The sequence below is a fragment of the Curcuma longa genome, chromosome 5, assembly GCF_044706935.1.
Source record: "Curcuma longa cultivar G26 ecotype Majalengka, Jawa Barat chromosome 5, ITB_CL_G26_1.1, whole genome shotgun sequence".
Taxonomy (NCBI): domain Eukaryota; kingdom Viridiplantae; phylum Streptophyta; class Magnoliopsida; order Zingiberales; family Zingiberaceae; genus Curcuma; species Curcuma longa.
The window spans coordinates 7,120,140-7,136,295 of record NC_133865.1 but is presented as its reverse complement, the minus strand read 5'-3'; the positions used below and the strand labels follow the sequence as shown (position 1 = coordinate 7,136,295).

At 37.8% G+C, this 16,156-nt stretch overlaps 2 protein-coding genes, 1 long non-coding RNA gene and 2 pseudogenes across 3 annotated transcripts in view; 2 read left to right on the top strand and 3 right to left on the bottom strand.

Annotated features, from left to right (window-relative positions):
- Positions 1–1,161: 1,161 nt before the first annotated feature.
- On the bottom strand, positions 1,162–3,311 carry LOC141830121 (uncharacterized). The gene is made up of 5 exons (XR_012601924.1): positions 3,270–3,311; positions 2,220–2,293; positions 1,958–2,018; positions 1,457–1,875; positions 1,162–1,368 (listed from the first exon to the last, which is right to left on the bottom strand). It is a non-coding gene; the product is annotated as an uncharacterized LOC141830121 (long non-coding RNA).
- Positions 3,312–4,464: 1,153 nt separating this feature from the next.
- LOC141829785 (uncharacterized) lies at positions 4,465–5,171 on the bottom strand. Its single transcript, XM_074717296.1, has 4 exons — positions 5,082–5,171; positions 4,928–5,007; positions 4,708–4,822; positions 4,465–4,620 (listed from the first exon to the last, which is right to left on the bottom strand). The coding sequence occupies exons 1-4, from the start codon at positions 5,169–5,171 to the stop codon at positions 4,465–4,467; spliced, it is 441 nt and encodes a 146-aa protein (XP_074573397.1).
- A 1,263-nt stretch (positions 5,172–6,434) lies between these two features.
- Positions 6,435–7,794, top strand: LOC141830184 (E3 ubiquitin-protein ligase ATL4-like; annotated as a pseudogene).
- Positions 7,795–8,780: 986 nt separating this feature from the next.
- On the bottom strand, positions 8,781–10,857 carry LOC141830008 (uncharacterized protein At2g39795, mitochondrial-like; annotated as a pseudogene).
- A 212-nt stretch (positions 10,858–11,069) lies between these two features.
- Positions 11,070–16,156, top strand: part of LOC141829506 (uncharacterized) — an 8,995-nt gene continuing 3,908 nt past the window's right edge. Inside the window, exons 1-5 of the mRNA XM_074716995.1 lie at positions 11,070–11,438; positions 12,765–12,840; positions 12,974–13,033; positions 13,617–13,733; positions 14,760–15,128. Of these exons, the coding sequence (XP_074573096.1) occupies positions 11,353–11,438; positions 12,765–12,840; positions 12,974–13,033; positions 13,617–13,733; positions 14,760–15,128 (708 nt within the window). The 5' untranslated portion in view covers positions 11,070–11,352. The remainder of the gene's footprint in view (positions 11,439–12,764; positions 12,841–12,973; positions 13,034–13,616; positions 13,734–14,759; positions 15,129–16,156) is intronic.

Sequence of the window (16,156 nt, the reverse complement as noted above, 5' to 3'; positions counted from 1 at the left end):
AGGGTTTTTCTCATTCCTTTCTTTTGGATTTTGAAGGAGGCAACTCCGCACTTGAGGTCTGAATGCGCCCTATGGTCATTTCTCCATGTTTCTTTTCTCATTTTCCTAGATGTTCTGTGTCAGTTACTGTTTTCTTGGAGGGCCATGTGTGTCAGATATTGTTAAAATCTTTAACTGGGTGAAATGGATCTTGTAAAAGAATCTACAGTTCAAATTCTAAATGTATAAATTATATTTTAAATTTAATCTTGAATTATTGAAAAGAAAGTCTGCACTTTTGATTTAGTGTTGGTGAGAAATGCCAAATCCCTCTGTCTAATTCAGCTTAGAATAGATTCGAATGGAACATTCCTAATTCTGCTTGCTTTCAGTTCGCCATTGCTGGTGCCCAAAATCTCAAAAGCAGACAAAGCAAAATGGATTAAGCCGTGTCACAGTTCTTAATTTATCTATCGAATAAATTTGAATTATGATCTTTTACGACTGCAATATGATCGATAAACCTGGGAATTAGGACAACTGCGTTGCTTAAACGCAAAGCGTAGCTCCTCCACCCAAGAAATTTATTAATGAAGCTTTTTAATTAGACCTTTTGTGGCTTAAAGAAATGAGTGATGAGCTCTCTGTTAGCTGAAAGTCTCTTAATAATTCTAAATAATTAAGAGAAAGTTGCAATTAGAAGAAAAGGAAAAGCAAGCAACAGAGAGCTAAAGCTTGAGTTCGTCGTCACATGCTGAGCGAAGAGATGATGAAGAACATGAACTTTTGACCAACCCTCTCGTTTTAATTAGATCACTGCATGCTCTGCTCTTTAAACTAACTTATGATCCGTATCGTATAGCAGCACAAAGTAGCTTTTTCTGGGGGAAATATATATTCAAGAGAGATCTCTATCTTTCAAAGATTTTATTCAGAAAGATTTGCCATGGATTGACTGACTGCCTCGTCTGATTGCATAATTTTTCAACTAAATCTATGATCTCAACCTTGTAATGTTTTTTAAATTGTTTGTGTATCTTAAATGCATTTTTCACAATTTTTCTTTTTGTCTGATTTGAATAAGAAAATCCATCCCCAAAATCAATTTTTTTATGTTGTAAACAAAATTTGAGTTTTTTTTGTCTTTTGTTCTTTCCTCCAATTTTTTTTTAAAACAATGAAATATATCCAATCTAATTTGGATAGGCAATCTATACATTTTAGCAAATTAAGGTTCAAAGATCAGTGACATAATTTTAATGCACGCCAAAAGATCGCGCATGGCCGACCACACCACTTTTGCTCCAGCAACTTTATACGGCGACCATCTCGTTCATTTCTATGGTTCCATGTTGCATCAACACCATGAGTGTCTCCATCATCATGCTCCTTCGTCCAGGTAGAAAGCATGCACAACACAATCCATTATAGAATTCTAAGATCCAGAGTATAACTGTATATATATATAGACTACTACCTGAAGCAGGATCATGCAGAAGGTGTCTGTGTCTTGCAACTTCCCTATTGGACTTCGCAACCAATGAGTCATCTTGTGCCACACCGGAGGCTGGTCGATGGAGGCAACGGCGGGCGAGGGGAAGTGGTGGTGGCAGTTCTATGAAAAATGAGGTTTTGGAAAGCTCAACCTTATTCAAAATTTTTGAGACATTGTTGAAAAGAAGTTCAACATGTTCCAACAATTCACTTCGACCAAGTCTACTAGTGTTTTTATTCAAAAGCATATTGAAAAGGCCAAATCACAAGACCTCTGTCCAGGCTTGCATTTTGCTAAAAGAGACTTCAGATTTTTCATCGTCGTCTTAATTTGTATCATTATTCAGCTGAAGAACTAGTCCTGATATCAATATCCCCCTTGTATGTAAGCATTGAGTTGGTCTCCACAGACAGAAGAGGTTGCAATTCACTGTTTCAGTCAGTCGATCGAGCTAAATAAACTCAACTAGAAGATATCACAAACCTGTCATCAGCTGCATTGCTCGCAGAACTTTAGTATCTGGAGTCACAGTGATGAGTTTATTCTGAATACAAGAAAAAGAATTCGCATGAGATTGGAAAGTGAAGCAAAAATTTACAGTGTCCATAAACTAAGATCCAAGGCTTGAGGGCGTAATGAATTGTGCCGATGAACTAAGAATGAGCTAGGGTGTCAAGTATACAATGCTTTTGCCAATGAATGTTTATAGACAACAAGAGAATGCGAGCAACTTCTCCAATTATACCTCTTCAGTCATGATGTCACCGACTTTAGTTTCCTTGGAAGATCTTCCCTGCACAATGATTTTACATAGATAATCTGAAGAACAAAGCAATCGAATATTAGAATCACAATTACATTGGAACGCATAACTTAGAAAAGAAGCATCAAAATTGGTTTTTGATTCTGAACAAGGGCAGAATAAATTTGTCTGTGGATCAATTTGTTCTTACTGGATGTTCAAAGACTCAAACTCAATTGTCCATGCTTTGTTATATATATATATGAGTCTATCCTCTATAGTAGTCCCTAATTATACCAAAATATAATATCTATGTTAAGTTGAATAATGAAAGCACGAAAAAGCTCCACTAAACAAAAAATCACTATCTTTATTGCTAGAGACAATGAAGCTTATCATAATTTGAAGTAGAATGAATCGACTTGCAGTAGATAGCATTATAAGAGTTCAACATAATTGCAGTAACTGTAGGAGAACATATTTTGAAATAGAAACTGAAACAACTAAGGAATTTCTGAAAATCCATGAATTGATTGTACAGAAAGAAGCCAACTGCCAGGGTTTCTTATTGCCTTCAGAAAGAAGCCAACCTATCAGTCAATTACTTCAACCCAAGACACAAATTCCTCAGCTATCTGATTCAAATGTTAAAAAGGATAATCCTTCAAAAGTTTTTTATTTTATTTTTGCTAATGACTGGGTAGATCAGATAAGATCTTCTTTTTAAAATCCTTTGGGATAACAAAGAAAAGGATTGCAACCCAGAAATATTGCTCAGAATATACCACACTTGAAAAGTAGCATTTTTCATTGCTATGAACGCATTAATTACTAAAATCAGAACTGAACATAAAAAAACAACACGAAAGTTAAATCAACGCCAAGGAAACACAGGACAAGTAGATTCCAAATCTCAAAGCCATCTTGCCGATATCAGCAGGCTGTCTCCAGCCGTAAAAGGAACCCTTAGCGCAAGATCTATCAAGGACAGCTCAATAACAACCCAACACAGAGATTATGAGAACTTGGCTGGATTAGGTAAAGCGAACTCACCTTCACCTACTATGGAGCAGTACAGGGAAACGGAAGAAATTGGAGCAGAAGGACAGAATGAGATAAGATAAAAAAGGGTATGGTTGGTTAAAGGAAAACCACTGCTGGACCACCACAAGCTCCCATCTGTCTTATCAACATTGCTTCAGCTACGTTGATTATTCGACGAAGAATCGTCCGTACTTTCGAATTTACTCGTAGATAGATAGATGAACAGAAGACGATCTATCTTCTATGAATTCAATAAAATATCATTTGAAATGATAGTATGGTGCATGAAACTCCTGGTAATACAGGATTGAAGAAAGGTCTAATTTGATTCTGGTAATTATTTATAGTTAATAGTTAATATTTATTTTATGAAATTAGTGAACTTTGTATTAATTCGTGGTTAGTGGGAAAGGAATTAGCTTGTGTTATAATTGAGGAGTTAGTGGGTTAATGGTCATGTAAAATTTCTTATCCTCCTTGTCTATACTTAACCTTGTATTATTACTGTACGTTCGAATAAAATTCTTTTATTATTTTTCAATAGAAGAATCATGAAAATCACTAGTAAAACTCTCTTCTTCCCCCATTATTAACATACTTAAGCTTAATATATATAAATTCTAACAATTTTCAGCTACGGAAATGCCGATCCAATCTTGTTTCTAGCTGAACATGGTTGTCTTCTTCACCAGCAAAGAAGCAGAGAGTGTAAAGCGCAATCTCAAACTCCAGGCTGACACCAACAAGGACAGTGGTCAGTGGAGACAGATTTCAGAGTGCCGTTCCACTCAAACTGAATTGGCAGGACCTGAGTCTCGGAGTCTGGCTGCAGATCCCACGATCAAATAAGTGGTAATCTCCAAGAGATCAGTTTGAAGCAATTCAGAGAAATCACTTCTTTGAATGCAACTTGCTCACTGTGTACTCACACTTTTTCTTGGAAGAATGTAGCCTCTTTCCAAATAGAACTGCATGTTGGATTTTCTGTCTGATATCAGAACAAAAGAAACTTGAAAATCCTACCATTAATATCTTCCTTGTGGCGAGTAAATGCCTATTGATGGTTATATATTGAGGAAAGACCAAAGGAAACAGACTCAGTGGATGACATTTCAATTTCCTTGGAAATGAGGTAGTGATAAAGATACTTGATCGGTGCAGTCCTGCTAATGTCCTCTATAAATGCAGCTTGCTCGTGCTTCTCTCATGAGAGGTCATGGGGCTCCTCTCTTGTTGGTTCTACATTTGCAGCATGCTCGGTATCAGCCATGTACTCTTGCTCATCAGGGTGCTTTTTGTATGTGATTCTGATGAATCCAAGAGGAGACGAATTGTGTCGAATGACAAAATTGAGAAATTTCTTTACAATTTGTATCATTTTCAGAGAAAATTAAGAAATTGAGGATCCTCCTACTGGATTAACCACTCGTATCAAAAAAGTTGATACCTTTTGAGGTCTCTTCTGTGGATCGTGCTGCGGATGCTGCCTCCTACCGACGACGGTCTCCCAGTCTCCATCATTTCCTCCGCCGTTCTCCTCCTTTTCCACAAGAACAAAATCACTCTTTTATCAATGTCCATCCAACCAAATCACTCATCAAAATCCGAACTTTATCCCATAAACGAGAAACTAAAACGAAACGCAATCAGAAAGCCCTCACCTTTACCGAGCCCCACTGGTTTCAGCGGCGCCGGAGCCTCCCACACCCTCCGCCTCGGTTTCCTCCACGTCCCCAGAAGAGACCACCTGACCAGAAAGCCCACATTAAGCTGAAAAAGCAGGACGCATCAAGCAGGATCAGGAGCAAGGATAGGGCAGACCTGGGCCCAAGTGGACCTGGAGCGCTCCTCCTTCTGCCGCCGCGAGTCTTCGCCGTTGTCTCCGGCGATGGCGTCCAAGCCCACGTTCATCGAGTAAATTTCTATTTGATTCAGTTAATTTCTAACATATTTATTCATATAAATTAATAAAACTATGTTTTTTTATATTTATTCACATGAAATTATTTCTATAATTCCAGGATAACTAAAACACTTTCTACGTTTGAATCTTCTTATTTTATATTTTACACTATTTACCATGATATGAAGGAAAATGGATATTAGTATCATAATGCATGCAAATAATACATGGGTGACTAGGGACATTAATCATGAGTTTAATGTCATAATCCAGATGTCAGCAACTTGAATACAATAATTTTAGGCTCAATGATTTCGAGCGTTCCGTGCACTCAGTCGCGGATGCGTATCGCATACAGAAAATCGCACAGGATATCAATTATATATATAATCTTGATTTGCTATGTGCCCGTGGGTGCGTGCTTAAGAGGGTGCACCCATGTGACACTCAACAATCAACACTACCACGTGGCCCTCGTCCCCTCAAGGGCACACTATAAGAGTCGATTCTCAACGGATGTGAAATATTCCGCTAATTACTTCACCCCCTTATGTAATGGGCTATTGAGGTAGAATGAAGCATTCATAATTTACCTTTCTTTCATATCATTTAAAACAAAGAGTCTCCAGAGTGAAAGTATCATATTTTACCACAATATATATACAAAATAAAATATTTTTTTTGAAATAAAATGTCTGAAAATCATTAATTTTTTTGAAATAGGTGGATTCCAATGTCAATTCTAGACTAGGTATTGAAATTAGATTCAATTTGAAGAGCATTTAGACTAACAACATAATTTACTTTCACTTTTTAAATTAAATAAATGCTTTTAAAAAAAACAGGAGGTGTTTTTATATTTACAGTAGATTAAAATAACAAGGTTAGATTATTAAAGAACAAATTTAAACTTTTCACTTTCATTATCCAGCTTATTCAACACTAAACTGCCGCACAAGAAAGAAAATATCCAGCTTATCCTTTAAACATCTTTCCAAATTTCTCCGAAGAGGTAATTGAAGTTTCAAAAAATGTGTTTAATTTTCCTTGTAAAATTTTCATAAGCTTATGTTATAATTTTGAATAAATAAGTATAGATTAAATTTATAAAAATGAGAACTATTTTAAAAATAAAATTTAAATTGTTTTGGATCATATAATGCGGCTTAATACGTGAACGGCAAAGTGGTTGTCAAATAAGTGAAGCAGCAGAGGCATCCTATATATGAGTATTTAGTGCCCGAAGCCTCTGCCTTCCCCTCCGCCTCCGCCTCCGCCATGGACGATTTCCTTCCGCCGCCTCCGCCACCGATCGTTCTCAACGATCCCCTGCCGCTGGCGGTCGATCCAAATAACTTTCCGCCGCCCGCCGACTCCTTCTCCTCTTCGATATCTTTGGGCTCGACGCTTCTCATCATCAGCGCCGTCGCCAGCTTCAGCTTTGTCGCTTGCCTCTTCATCCGCCTCGGCCGCCGCCTCCGCCTCCGCTCCTCCTCCTCCTCCGTCGCCTCGGCTTCCGTCCTCGCTCGCCACGATTTATCTACCCCCACCTCCGGCGAGCTAACCGATAAGAAGAAAAACAAAAACTCGGCGCCCATCGACTCACAGCTACCACTCTTCGAGCTCAGCTCCTCCCTCTCCGACGATTCCAAATCCTCTCCAGACTGCGCTGTCTGCCTCCTCTCCTTCCTCCCCGACGAAGACATCCGCCGCCTCCCCGCTTGCGGCCACGCCTTCCACGCCGAATGTGTCGACACCTGGATCCAGAACTCCCCGTCCTGCCCTCTTTGCCGCGCCCCCGTCTTCCTGCCTCCGACGCCACCTTCGGGGGCGGCGCTGCCCGTCAAGATGTCGACCACCGCCAGCCAAGGAGGAAGCTCCCTACGAGACGAATCGTGGAGCATATCCCTCCCCCTCTTCTAGCTTCGCCGCCCCGCCGCCTCTTGTTCTCGATCGGGTCGTCAATCGATGACCCAATGGGAGAGGATGTGGAGACGGCAGCGGCGCGAATCTGGACGCAGGTGGACTACGAAGCATCCGCCTCCGTATCCAGGGCGCCATCTCCGCCGAGGGATGAGATCCCGGCTGCCATTGGCAGCGGAGGATGGAGGGGGAGTCTGATGGATTCCATGGACCGAGGACTCTCAACCCGGTCGTCTTCGTTCCGATCTGCCGCCTCGTCGTTCCGTCACTCCAGTCCGTCGATCGACCACCAGGAAGACTCCGGCGGCGAAGGCGGACGACTTTTCTTCTGGGACAGGGCGGAGGAGGAGGACCGCCTCTCCGCCGTCTACCGGTGGATCGTAGGGGCATGATAGTCAATCCCTTATCATCTCTTCTTAGAAGATTCGCTAGACGTTCATTTGGAATGGATCTGGAATTTGCCCCACTTCTTTGAAGAAAATTACGACGATGCCCTCGTCGCCGGGATACCTTTCTCCAGGTGACCAAATTGGACGGCTACGATCCAGGCAATCAATCCAGGTCATGTTCACCTTTACCGCTACGATCTAAATAATAGATCCGGATCCTCTTTCCGCTTTGTTTTTCAAATGGAAAAAAACGCACTCGAATATCGTTCCACTTTATGGAATAATTATAGAAAATTGGGTGATTATGCGGATCATCAGATGGGAGTCAGTGGCAGCGCACCAACTGCCCAACTATATGCTTCTATGCGATAAAAATATTCTGCTAAATAACATGCAATAATTCACCCAACTTATTCCCCAATTGAAGAGAAATACTTATTAAGGATAATTAAAAATTAACATTTTTAAAAAATAGAATCTGTCATCCCAATAGTTTCACACTCGATTCCACGACTATTTGCTCAAATAGCTCTGGAACTTACATGCTACTCTGCAAGTGTCGATGGAAGAGGTTAAAGTTCAGATGACCAAACCAATATGGGGTTTACTTTACAGGTGACTTTTAGACAGACTACTTTACTGACTTTTGAAAGAAAGACATAACAAACAAAAAAAGACTAATATAAAACAGAGTAAAACTTACCTAATCCAATCTGTGCGTGAATGAGTAGTTCATCTAATCACTAGTCAATGATGATCTAACTAATGCTCGAGTCTCTGGATCATAAAGATTGATGGCACATCCCCCACATAAGTAAACAATAAAACAACACCAAAACCAACAAACTTCAAAGTTGTTAAAGGAGCATAGAGTGGTCAGTTGTAAAGAGACCATCAATAATTACAAGTAGGCCTTCAGAGAGATCACACTAGTTACAAGAAGCACTGTTGGCATTATCTTGAGATGAGAGCAAGCTATTGGTACCTTAGCACTATATTCAGAGATTGCACATACCTTAACTCATTCCTTAAGGATAAATGATACATTGATGAATTGATGAGGAAGAGAACAGTAACTAAGATTATTGCAGCAAAAAGCAAAAGAGGATAACTTGTGTCCATCAACATCGAGCTGCTGAGTCCTAATAAAAAAATGATCATTGGTAAACTTATTAAAAAAAAATCTTTTCCAAACCAATCAAGTTTGCCTTTTCTTGATTTTTTTTTTTCACTTAAAGAAAAAGAATCCAATTAAAACATCCGGCTTTCAATAAGTTCAAAAAGGGATATAACACTGGCAAATGCAGTTTTTCCAATAAAGATGAAAAAAATACAATAACTTTTAACATAGTAAAGGCAAGCTTCTACATCACCTGGTGCTATATAAGTTAGATATTTGTCATATTGCTAATGCTCATCTGTTAGAACCCTAAAGATACCACAGAAGTATGTTATTTCTTGTGTCATTTACATGTCTTTATCCACACCATCCAAGAGATGTAGTATAACAACATCACAGAATTGAGATTCATAAGCATAAAACCATGCCATTATAAGCCTAAACCTAATATGTCCTTTTAAGATGACTAGTACTAATATCAGCAAATTTAGAGACCAAAAGCTGCTAATTTTTTGGCTAAGAATCTGTATAAAATGTTTAAAAATACGATTTTAAGTGCTAGCTTGTAGGCTTTTCAATTCAGTTTAACTTGCATGCTTAGCACGAGAGACTGTGTCGTTTAATTAGAATAAAAGCAGAGATGGGAGGAAAATGCTTCCACTTGTACTGAATATATGAGCAACATGATTACCAAGAAACAAGAAGAAAACTCAGCAATGTATTTCACTGTTAAAACCAATTGCTGAGCTAAATTGATTATGCCAGGTAACATCTTGCCCTACACTGAACCATCCAGGAAAACTCATACATCACATTGGTGGTAAAACTTAATAAAGCATCATGAGTTTGGTATAGACTATATTAAACTAAAAGGTCTTGAAATTTTTTGAAACATTCTACTTTTGGATAAACTGCTTCAAATTCTTCAACCACAACAAATACTCACGACTGTCTTTGTTTATCATGCATTCATGCAGGAAACTGGTTGTCAAGGGGGGAATTCCTCTTATCTCTAGATACTTGTGAAAGGATTTCTGCAGATTCTCATCCAGATCACTGCACAATAAAAATGTTGTATTGTTGTTACTTAATATATTCATACAAAATAACAAAATGAAGGAAAAGAATACAAACTTGAAATCAGGTCCTTCATAGGCAAGCATCTCATCATCAGATTCTTTGTTTTCTCTGACAGACATGCTATCAATGGTAACTTCATCAGGATAGGCAGCACACGAGAACTCCAAACTTGGTCCCTTTCCCTTAGATACGACAACGGTGAGTGGGAAGCTAGATTGACTAGGTCTGTCCGATTGATCACCATCTTCATCATTGTTGTCAGGTTCATTATCTGGTTCCTCACCAGTGACAAGGCTAGGCTTGGAAACTATGACCTTGATACTCTCTCCATGATAGTTTCTCTTCAGAGTAACAGTGTTCATTCCCTTCTCATCTTGGATCTCAAAAGGAAAGCCACTTGGTATCTCCTCCACCTGTTAAACAGATGCGAATATCAAGATCAACATGAATTAATTGGCTAGAAAAGTATTTTCGTTTTGAAAACAAAAAAGAGAGAATAAACTAGCGACATTTTGATTGAGACTGCATTGAGTTCCTAAAGAAGACAACTTTCTTGATTGGCACACCCTGTCATAATCATCAGATTCCAGTGCGTACTTGATCTCAGAGTCGACGACCTGTAGGAGGTTGGAGTCGGAGGCTGGCCTCGTTGCAACGGAAGAGAAAAATGCAGTGCAAGGAAGGGGCCGCGCATTCTCTCTGAGATGACGTTCCTCAAAGAGGGAGGATGGATAACGGTCGAGAGGCGAGGGTGGAGACTCCTGGAAAGGGAGCGGGCAGCCAAATGAGAGGCAATGGAAGCAGCACGACAGAAGGCAGCAGAGAAGGCCATTGTCGTGGCAGCTAAAAGCACCTGAGCATGGAATTAACCGCAAGCTTTGCACTTCAGTCAATCCGATCAACCAAAATCTCACGCCATGAATAAATCAATCAAAACAAAAATCATCACAAAAGAATCGTCGATAAAGATCGTGAATGATCAAAAAAATCCATTTGGTATCAGCCAAATGCCATGAACTGACTGCATACCCATAAATTATTCGATTTTAACCGGAAAAATGATCGGACGATAACGAAGGAGGAATCGATATACCAGAAAGGAGCTTCCTTCTCCATGGGCAACGTCGCGCTAGGGATGATTCAAGGTCGTCGAGGTCGCCTTCGGTACGATCGGTGGCAGCGATAGAGAGCTAAGCGATGAGGTTTAGGATGCCCTAATTAACCCAGCCTTTATTTAATATTTTTTAAATTAAAATATCTATTTTATCTTTCTAAAGAATCATTTAAATTATTTATTATAAATGCGAATCTTCCCCGATTGATCGACCTTGTTCGTTGCCCACATTAACTGTTTCAATAACTCTTCCAACTACCCGCTGTCCCCGCTGTCGAAAAGCATTCAGTCGTCTCGGCGATGCTGCTGCGAAATCCCTTTCTAGCTCATCCTCGCAATTAATTTCGCGTTCCCCACGATCTCTCTCGCGACCAATGTCGCACCAGATGCGACGCAAGGACGACATCATTAATGAGAGGCCTCTACTTAGCTGGTTCACCGTCATCGGCAGGGTGAGAAGAGACCTGGTGTTATGTCTTGTGTGTTCTGTTTCTGGTTCGTGACGAAACCCTAGCAAAGAGGGGAAAGGGGGATCACAAGAGGAGGAGGAGGAGGAGGGAGAGATGGATGTGAAGAACCAAGGATGCTTAGCTTCTTCCTCCAAAGCCTCCCCTGCTGCTTCTGGTACTCACCATAGGCGCTCCAAGAGGTACGCTTAGCATTCTGGAGGCGCTTTTAAGTGTGTTTTCCATTTGTTTAAGTCTCCCTTGGTCAGTCTACATGAGATATGTGACCTTTTTTTTTTTTTGAAAAATTGAAATATATAACTTGTCGCTTAAATACTAAATTTGCTTTAATATTTTATAACTTAGCAATGATGTGGAGTTCTTGATCACAAGAAGATGCTCTTTTAGTGGCTTACATCTGAGAGTCTACTTTTAAAATTGTGCCTGAAAAAATTACTTTGAACTGTCTTGCGAACAAGCCTTTAGCTTCCTGTTGATAGCACTCAAATCAGTAAGTACGTAGTTTGGTAGTGTGGGTCTTCATGCTATTATTTCTGTTTGACATCTGAATAAGGTCTTTAATGTGAACCTTGTTTGACATTAAATGGAACCTTAACAATAATGTGAGACTTGCTTCTTTTTTTTCTTTGTAGAGCATCTTAAATGCTGGTTGAGTAAGTTTGCATATTTGAGATGTATCACAATGAAACTTTTATACAGAGGTCTTAATTGGAAGTTATTGTTGGAGAGAATTTGCTTCATCATCGAGGTCCTTAATAGCTGAAGAATTATTTGGCTGTTGGTTCTTTGCTTCATAATTCCAATGTCTAGGGTGTTCAATTTATGGTCTTCTACATGTTCTGTTTAACAGTAACCATGTATTTTTCTATTAAATATTGACCCCATTGCTTTATGCATAGACCTACCTAATCATTAAAATTCATAACCAGATCATTCTTTTGTTAGTTAATCTAGTAGTTTGACTATAAAAAACTAACATAAATTCACTTATGTTAAAGTCATAGCAACAGAGGGTTAGCAGTCTGAATCAATGGCCTAAATAACAGTTGTTATGTAGTTTCTGGATCAGGGACCAAATAGTTGGATGACTCAATTTCTAATAACTTGAAAGTTCGAAATGACCATGTGCTTAAAAGTTATGTTATTGACCTATCTTTTCAAACAAACTATGTTTCTCGAGATTAACGCACTTAGGAACTAATGTCAACCTCCAATTTTTTTTCTAGTCATGGTTTAAGAAATCTTGACAGAGAAAACTAACCAAAGTAATTATTTTTCAAGCATCGTCTATGTTTCATTTCTCCTGAGCAAAATTCAGATGCCAACATATAAAATGGTACAAATGAACATAAAACAGAGGGGAACAATAGAAGGGAAACCCCAGAATCCAACATTTACCAGATAAATAAAACATGCTAGCATTTGCATATGTTCTTCTTCAAGAATCATTCCTATAATTAATCATGTCCATTGGAAATTATTTTCTGTAACAATGGATTTTCTTCTAGTGCCTCCGATAAAAACCTGGATTTCACCAAACATGTAAACTCACGCAGCATGGCAAAAGCGCGTGTTGACATTCAGGTACTTCTCATTTTGAATTAAATTTAAAATATTAAAGATTTAATGATCAACTATGATTATCAAATTTTTTTTTCTATCCTCTCAGGACCCAAATAATGTTATGAATATAATGAACTGTTATGGAAATTTTCAGAATTCAAGTGAAAGTGCTACAAACACTACAAGAAACAGTAGAGCCTCCTTGGAAGATGATGTAAGGATTATATTCAATCATGCTTGACTACTAGTTTTGAAATAAATTTTTGTGTGCAAATGTCTTAACAAAACTGAGAAAAGTACATTCTAGCTAGGAAAAATAGCCCATGTTTTACAGTTTTTTTTGTTTTGTTTTGTTTTTTCTCAATGTATCTGGCTAACTGATTTTACTTGATTTTCAAAAGGATATATAATTTCATAACAAACTTTGGATGTTGAAAATGCCATGTTTATATTTTTTAAGCTTTATTAGTAAGTCATTGTTTATTGCGTGTTCAAAAAAAATCCAAGGCATGCATGGTGATAGAGATCATGCTTAGTTTGTTAGCTTCAGTAATCTAATAAGAATAGCAGTTTTGTTTGTGCAGCAACCAATTGCACTAATCTTTTTGTGTAGAATTTGATGCCATGAACTACCTTCTATTAATATAATTAATATGCTAGTGGTTTCCAAGTTAAGAGAGAAGTGAGTCTTCATGGATTTTCATATAAATTATGATAACATTTTTAACCTTTGAAGAAAAACATTAAGTTCAAGTTATTGTTCTGTTGAGATCCTGAAGTCTTTTGCATTTTGACAGATCAAACAACTCCAGATGCATTTGCATCAAGAAAAGTCGACTCGCTTTCTGATGGAGAAGGCAATTGGTCGAGCTTCTAGTACCTTATCTCCTGGACATGGACATTTCTCAGCTCAGGTGATGAACTATAAGTTTCGCTTGTTTAGGCAATTTATATTTGATGGTAGCAAAGCTTACACTAGGGCAAATGTTTTTATGTGATTTTCATGCAATTGCTATCTGGAAATGTAAATAAGTTACCTTTGCATTCCAAATGTCTTCACTCGACCGATCAGCAATAATGCTGATCATAGGCATGGTATGTTGGTTTCTCCATACTTTAGTTTGTTTAGAAACCAAATCATGGGTCTGATTTAATTCTTTTTCTTTGGGCAAAGCTTGAGAGTTGCTAACCTTTACTCACAATGAAACTCACACTTGTTTTTAAATGTCTTAAAACAACTTTTATGTTGATTTCCCTCTATAAAAGTTTGTCATATAAAATTTAACTTCCATCTTATCTTAGCGATCATAAGTGGAATAGCCAGTAACTGTATGTTATCCATGTTAATACTTGATGTATAAAACTATAATCTAAGATGTGTCTGATTTAGCTTGTCCTCTGGTTAAGATTTTGTTATCCATCTATTTTTTTCTTGTTAAATGGCATGCATTTGGGAAGCATTGGGACATAAAGTTGGCTTTTGATTGGTTTCAATACTTGAAAGAGCTTGTAGAAAAACAAACCAAACTTTACAAATGTGTGGTTGTGTATCTTGTCCTTGCAACTTGCTCTCTCGCCGTACACTACACTTTTTATATTGAATACATATTTGTAGGTTGTCTGCCTTTCATTCAAAAAATTATTATTATTTGCATAACCACCATTGTCAATGCTCTATGAGATGTTAACATATGATTCTGCAACTAATTCCATATTCAAAGCACGACATTATATTATCAGAAAGTGATTCAGTTTATTTGAATATTGTTGGTTATTTGGCATCTGAATCAACCAAAAGATGATTTTCTGATACCCTGATATTAAGTTGGTTATGGTGAAAATTCATAACTACAGTAGCTGATTACCAGCTTAAGATTGTTTCTGACTTTTCATTGTTTATGCTTTTGTTAATCGTACAAATGACTCTTTGTTTCATTTAGACTAGGGAATTAATTGCAGAGATTGAGCTACTTGAAGAAGAGATACTAAATCGTGAGCAACACGTGTTGTCTCTCTACAGAAGCATCTTTGATCAATGTATTAGTCAACCTTCATCAGCTCATAGTTCTGGCATGACTTCTCCTGCACACTCAAACCCAAAGACTGGATCCAGGAAGCACCCTAGTATAATATCAAGTTCTTTTTGCTCCTCAAAGAAATTCAGATTGCAACCTTTTCAAGTTCTGGCTTCAATAAGAGAGTCTGGACGAAGTAATGTTTTACTTAAGCCACCAAAGTTTGTTCATGATCCATTTTTGAGAGAAAACATGAATCTCTATGATGGAATAAGCTTTACTGACACTTTAAAGGTATGATTAATCATCTAATTAGATTGATTCCATTTCTATAACTCTTAAGAAACTTTGTTGCTTATAATGTGTATATTTTAGTTCTTTATATTTTCCATCAAGTCACAAAGAAGTTTAAGTATCAAAACCAAGGCTAATCCTAGTTATGCTCTGTTAGGGACCCAATTGTATATGAAGTGTAAGGATACAACAAAGAATATAAATAAGTTGGTGCATCAACTTATTTTTATTATATCATTTTATTGTGTTCGTGTTGATCAAGTACCCATAAAGAATGCAAGAGCTTGGATAAAACTCGGAAGGATTCTAACTTCTCAAGCCCTTCGTAATTTATCCTCTTCACTTGTTCTTGCACTTTCATTCTTTACATATAGGTGAGAATCATTATTTGTAAGAGAAATCTAGGTGAGGATTAAGTTTGTGGTGAGCTTGTGAAAATCTCATTGGTGCAGGTCAAGGTGTTTGCATGGGAGGTGTTATTCTTGTTTCTAGAAGCTTATCTTTTTGTTTTCTGTGAAAGAGGGGTTTAGTGGATTGTTGTGAGGAGTGACGCAACTTACGTGTTGTAGGTTGTAAAGTAGAAAATGTGTGAACCACACTAAGTAATTGTTTTAGCATTATTTGTAATGATTTCATTCACATTATATTTTCAGTTTAGCTATCACGATTATTCTTGTTACACACACATACATTGAAGTAATCTTTTCATTTGAGTATGTCTTGCACCCTTTCTCTATCTAGCCATTATGAACCTACAATATTGCTTTTAAATATACAAATACTCCATGATTGTGCACCAACAACATAGCGTTCCCTGTTCTGCATGTAAATTCTATCTGACCTATGTTAAGTCTGATTATATATCCTTTTATGGACTTTTGAAATTCTTCACGATGGTGTTAATATTATGCCAGAAGCTGAGCACACATTTAAAAAAAAAAACAAAGAGGTAAAACCTCCTCTAACACTATAATTGTTTCCAGGAGAAGTTATCAACTTCTGGAAGGAGTAATTTAGCACGCACGTTG

What these genes read in the sequence shown, in the direction of transcription:
- LOC141829785 (XM_074717296.1), bottom strand. Translation starts at nt 5,171, where the DNA reads ATGAACGTGGGCTTGGACGCCATCGCCGGAGACAACGGCGAAGACTCG. An exon ending in CCAGGTCCACTTGGGCCCAG is followed by an intron (nt 5,008 to 5,081) that starts GTCTGCCCTATC and finishes CTTTCTGGTCAG; the next exon opens with GTGGTCTCTTCTGGGGACGT. An exon ending in GCTGAAACCAGTGGGGCTCG is followed by an intron (nt 4,823 to 4,927) that starts GTAAAGGTGAGG and finishes TTGATAAAAGAG; the next exon opens with TGATTTTGTTCTTGTGGAAA.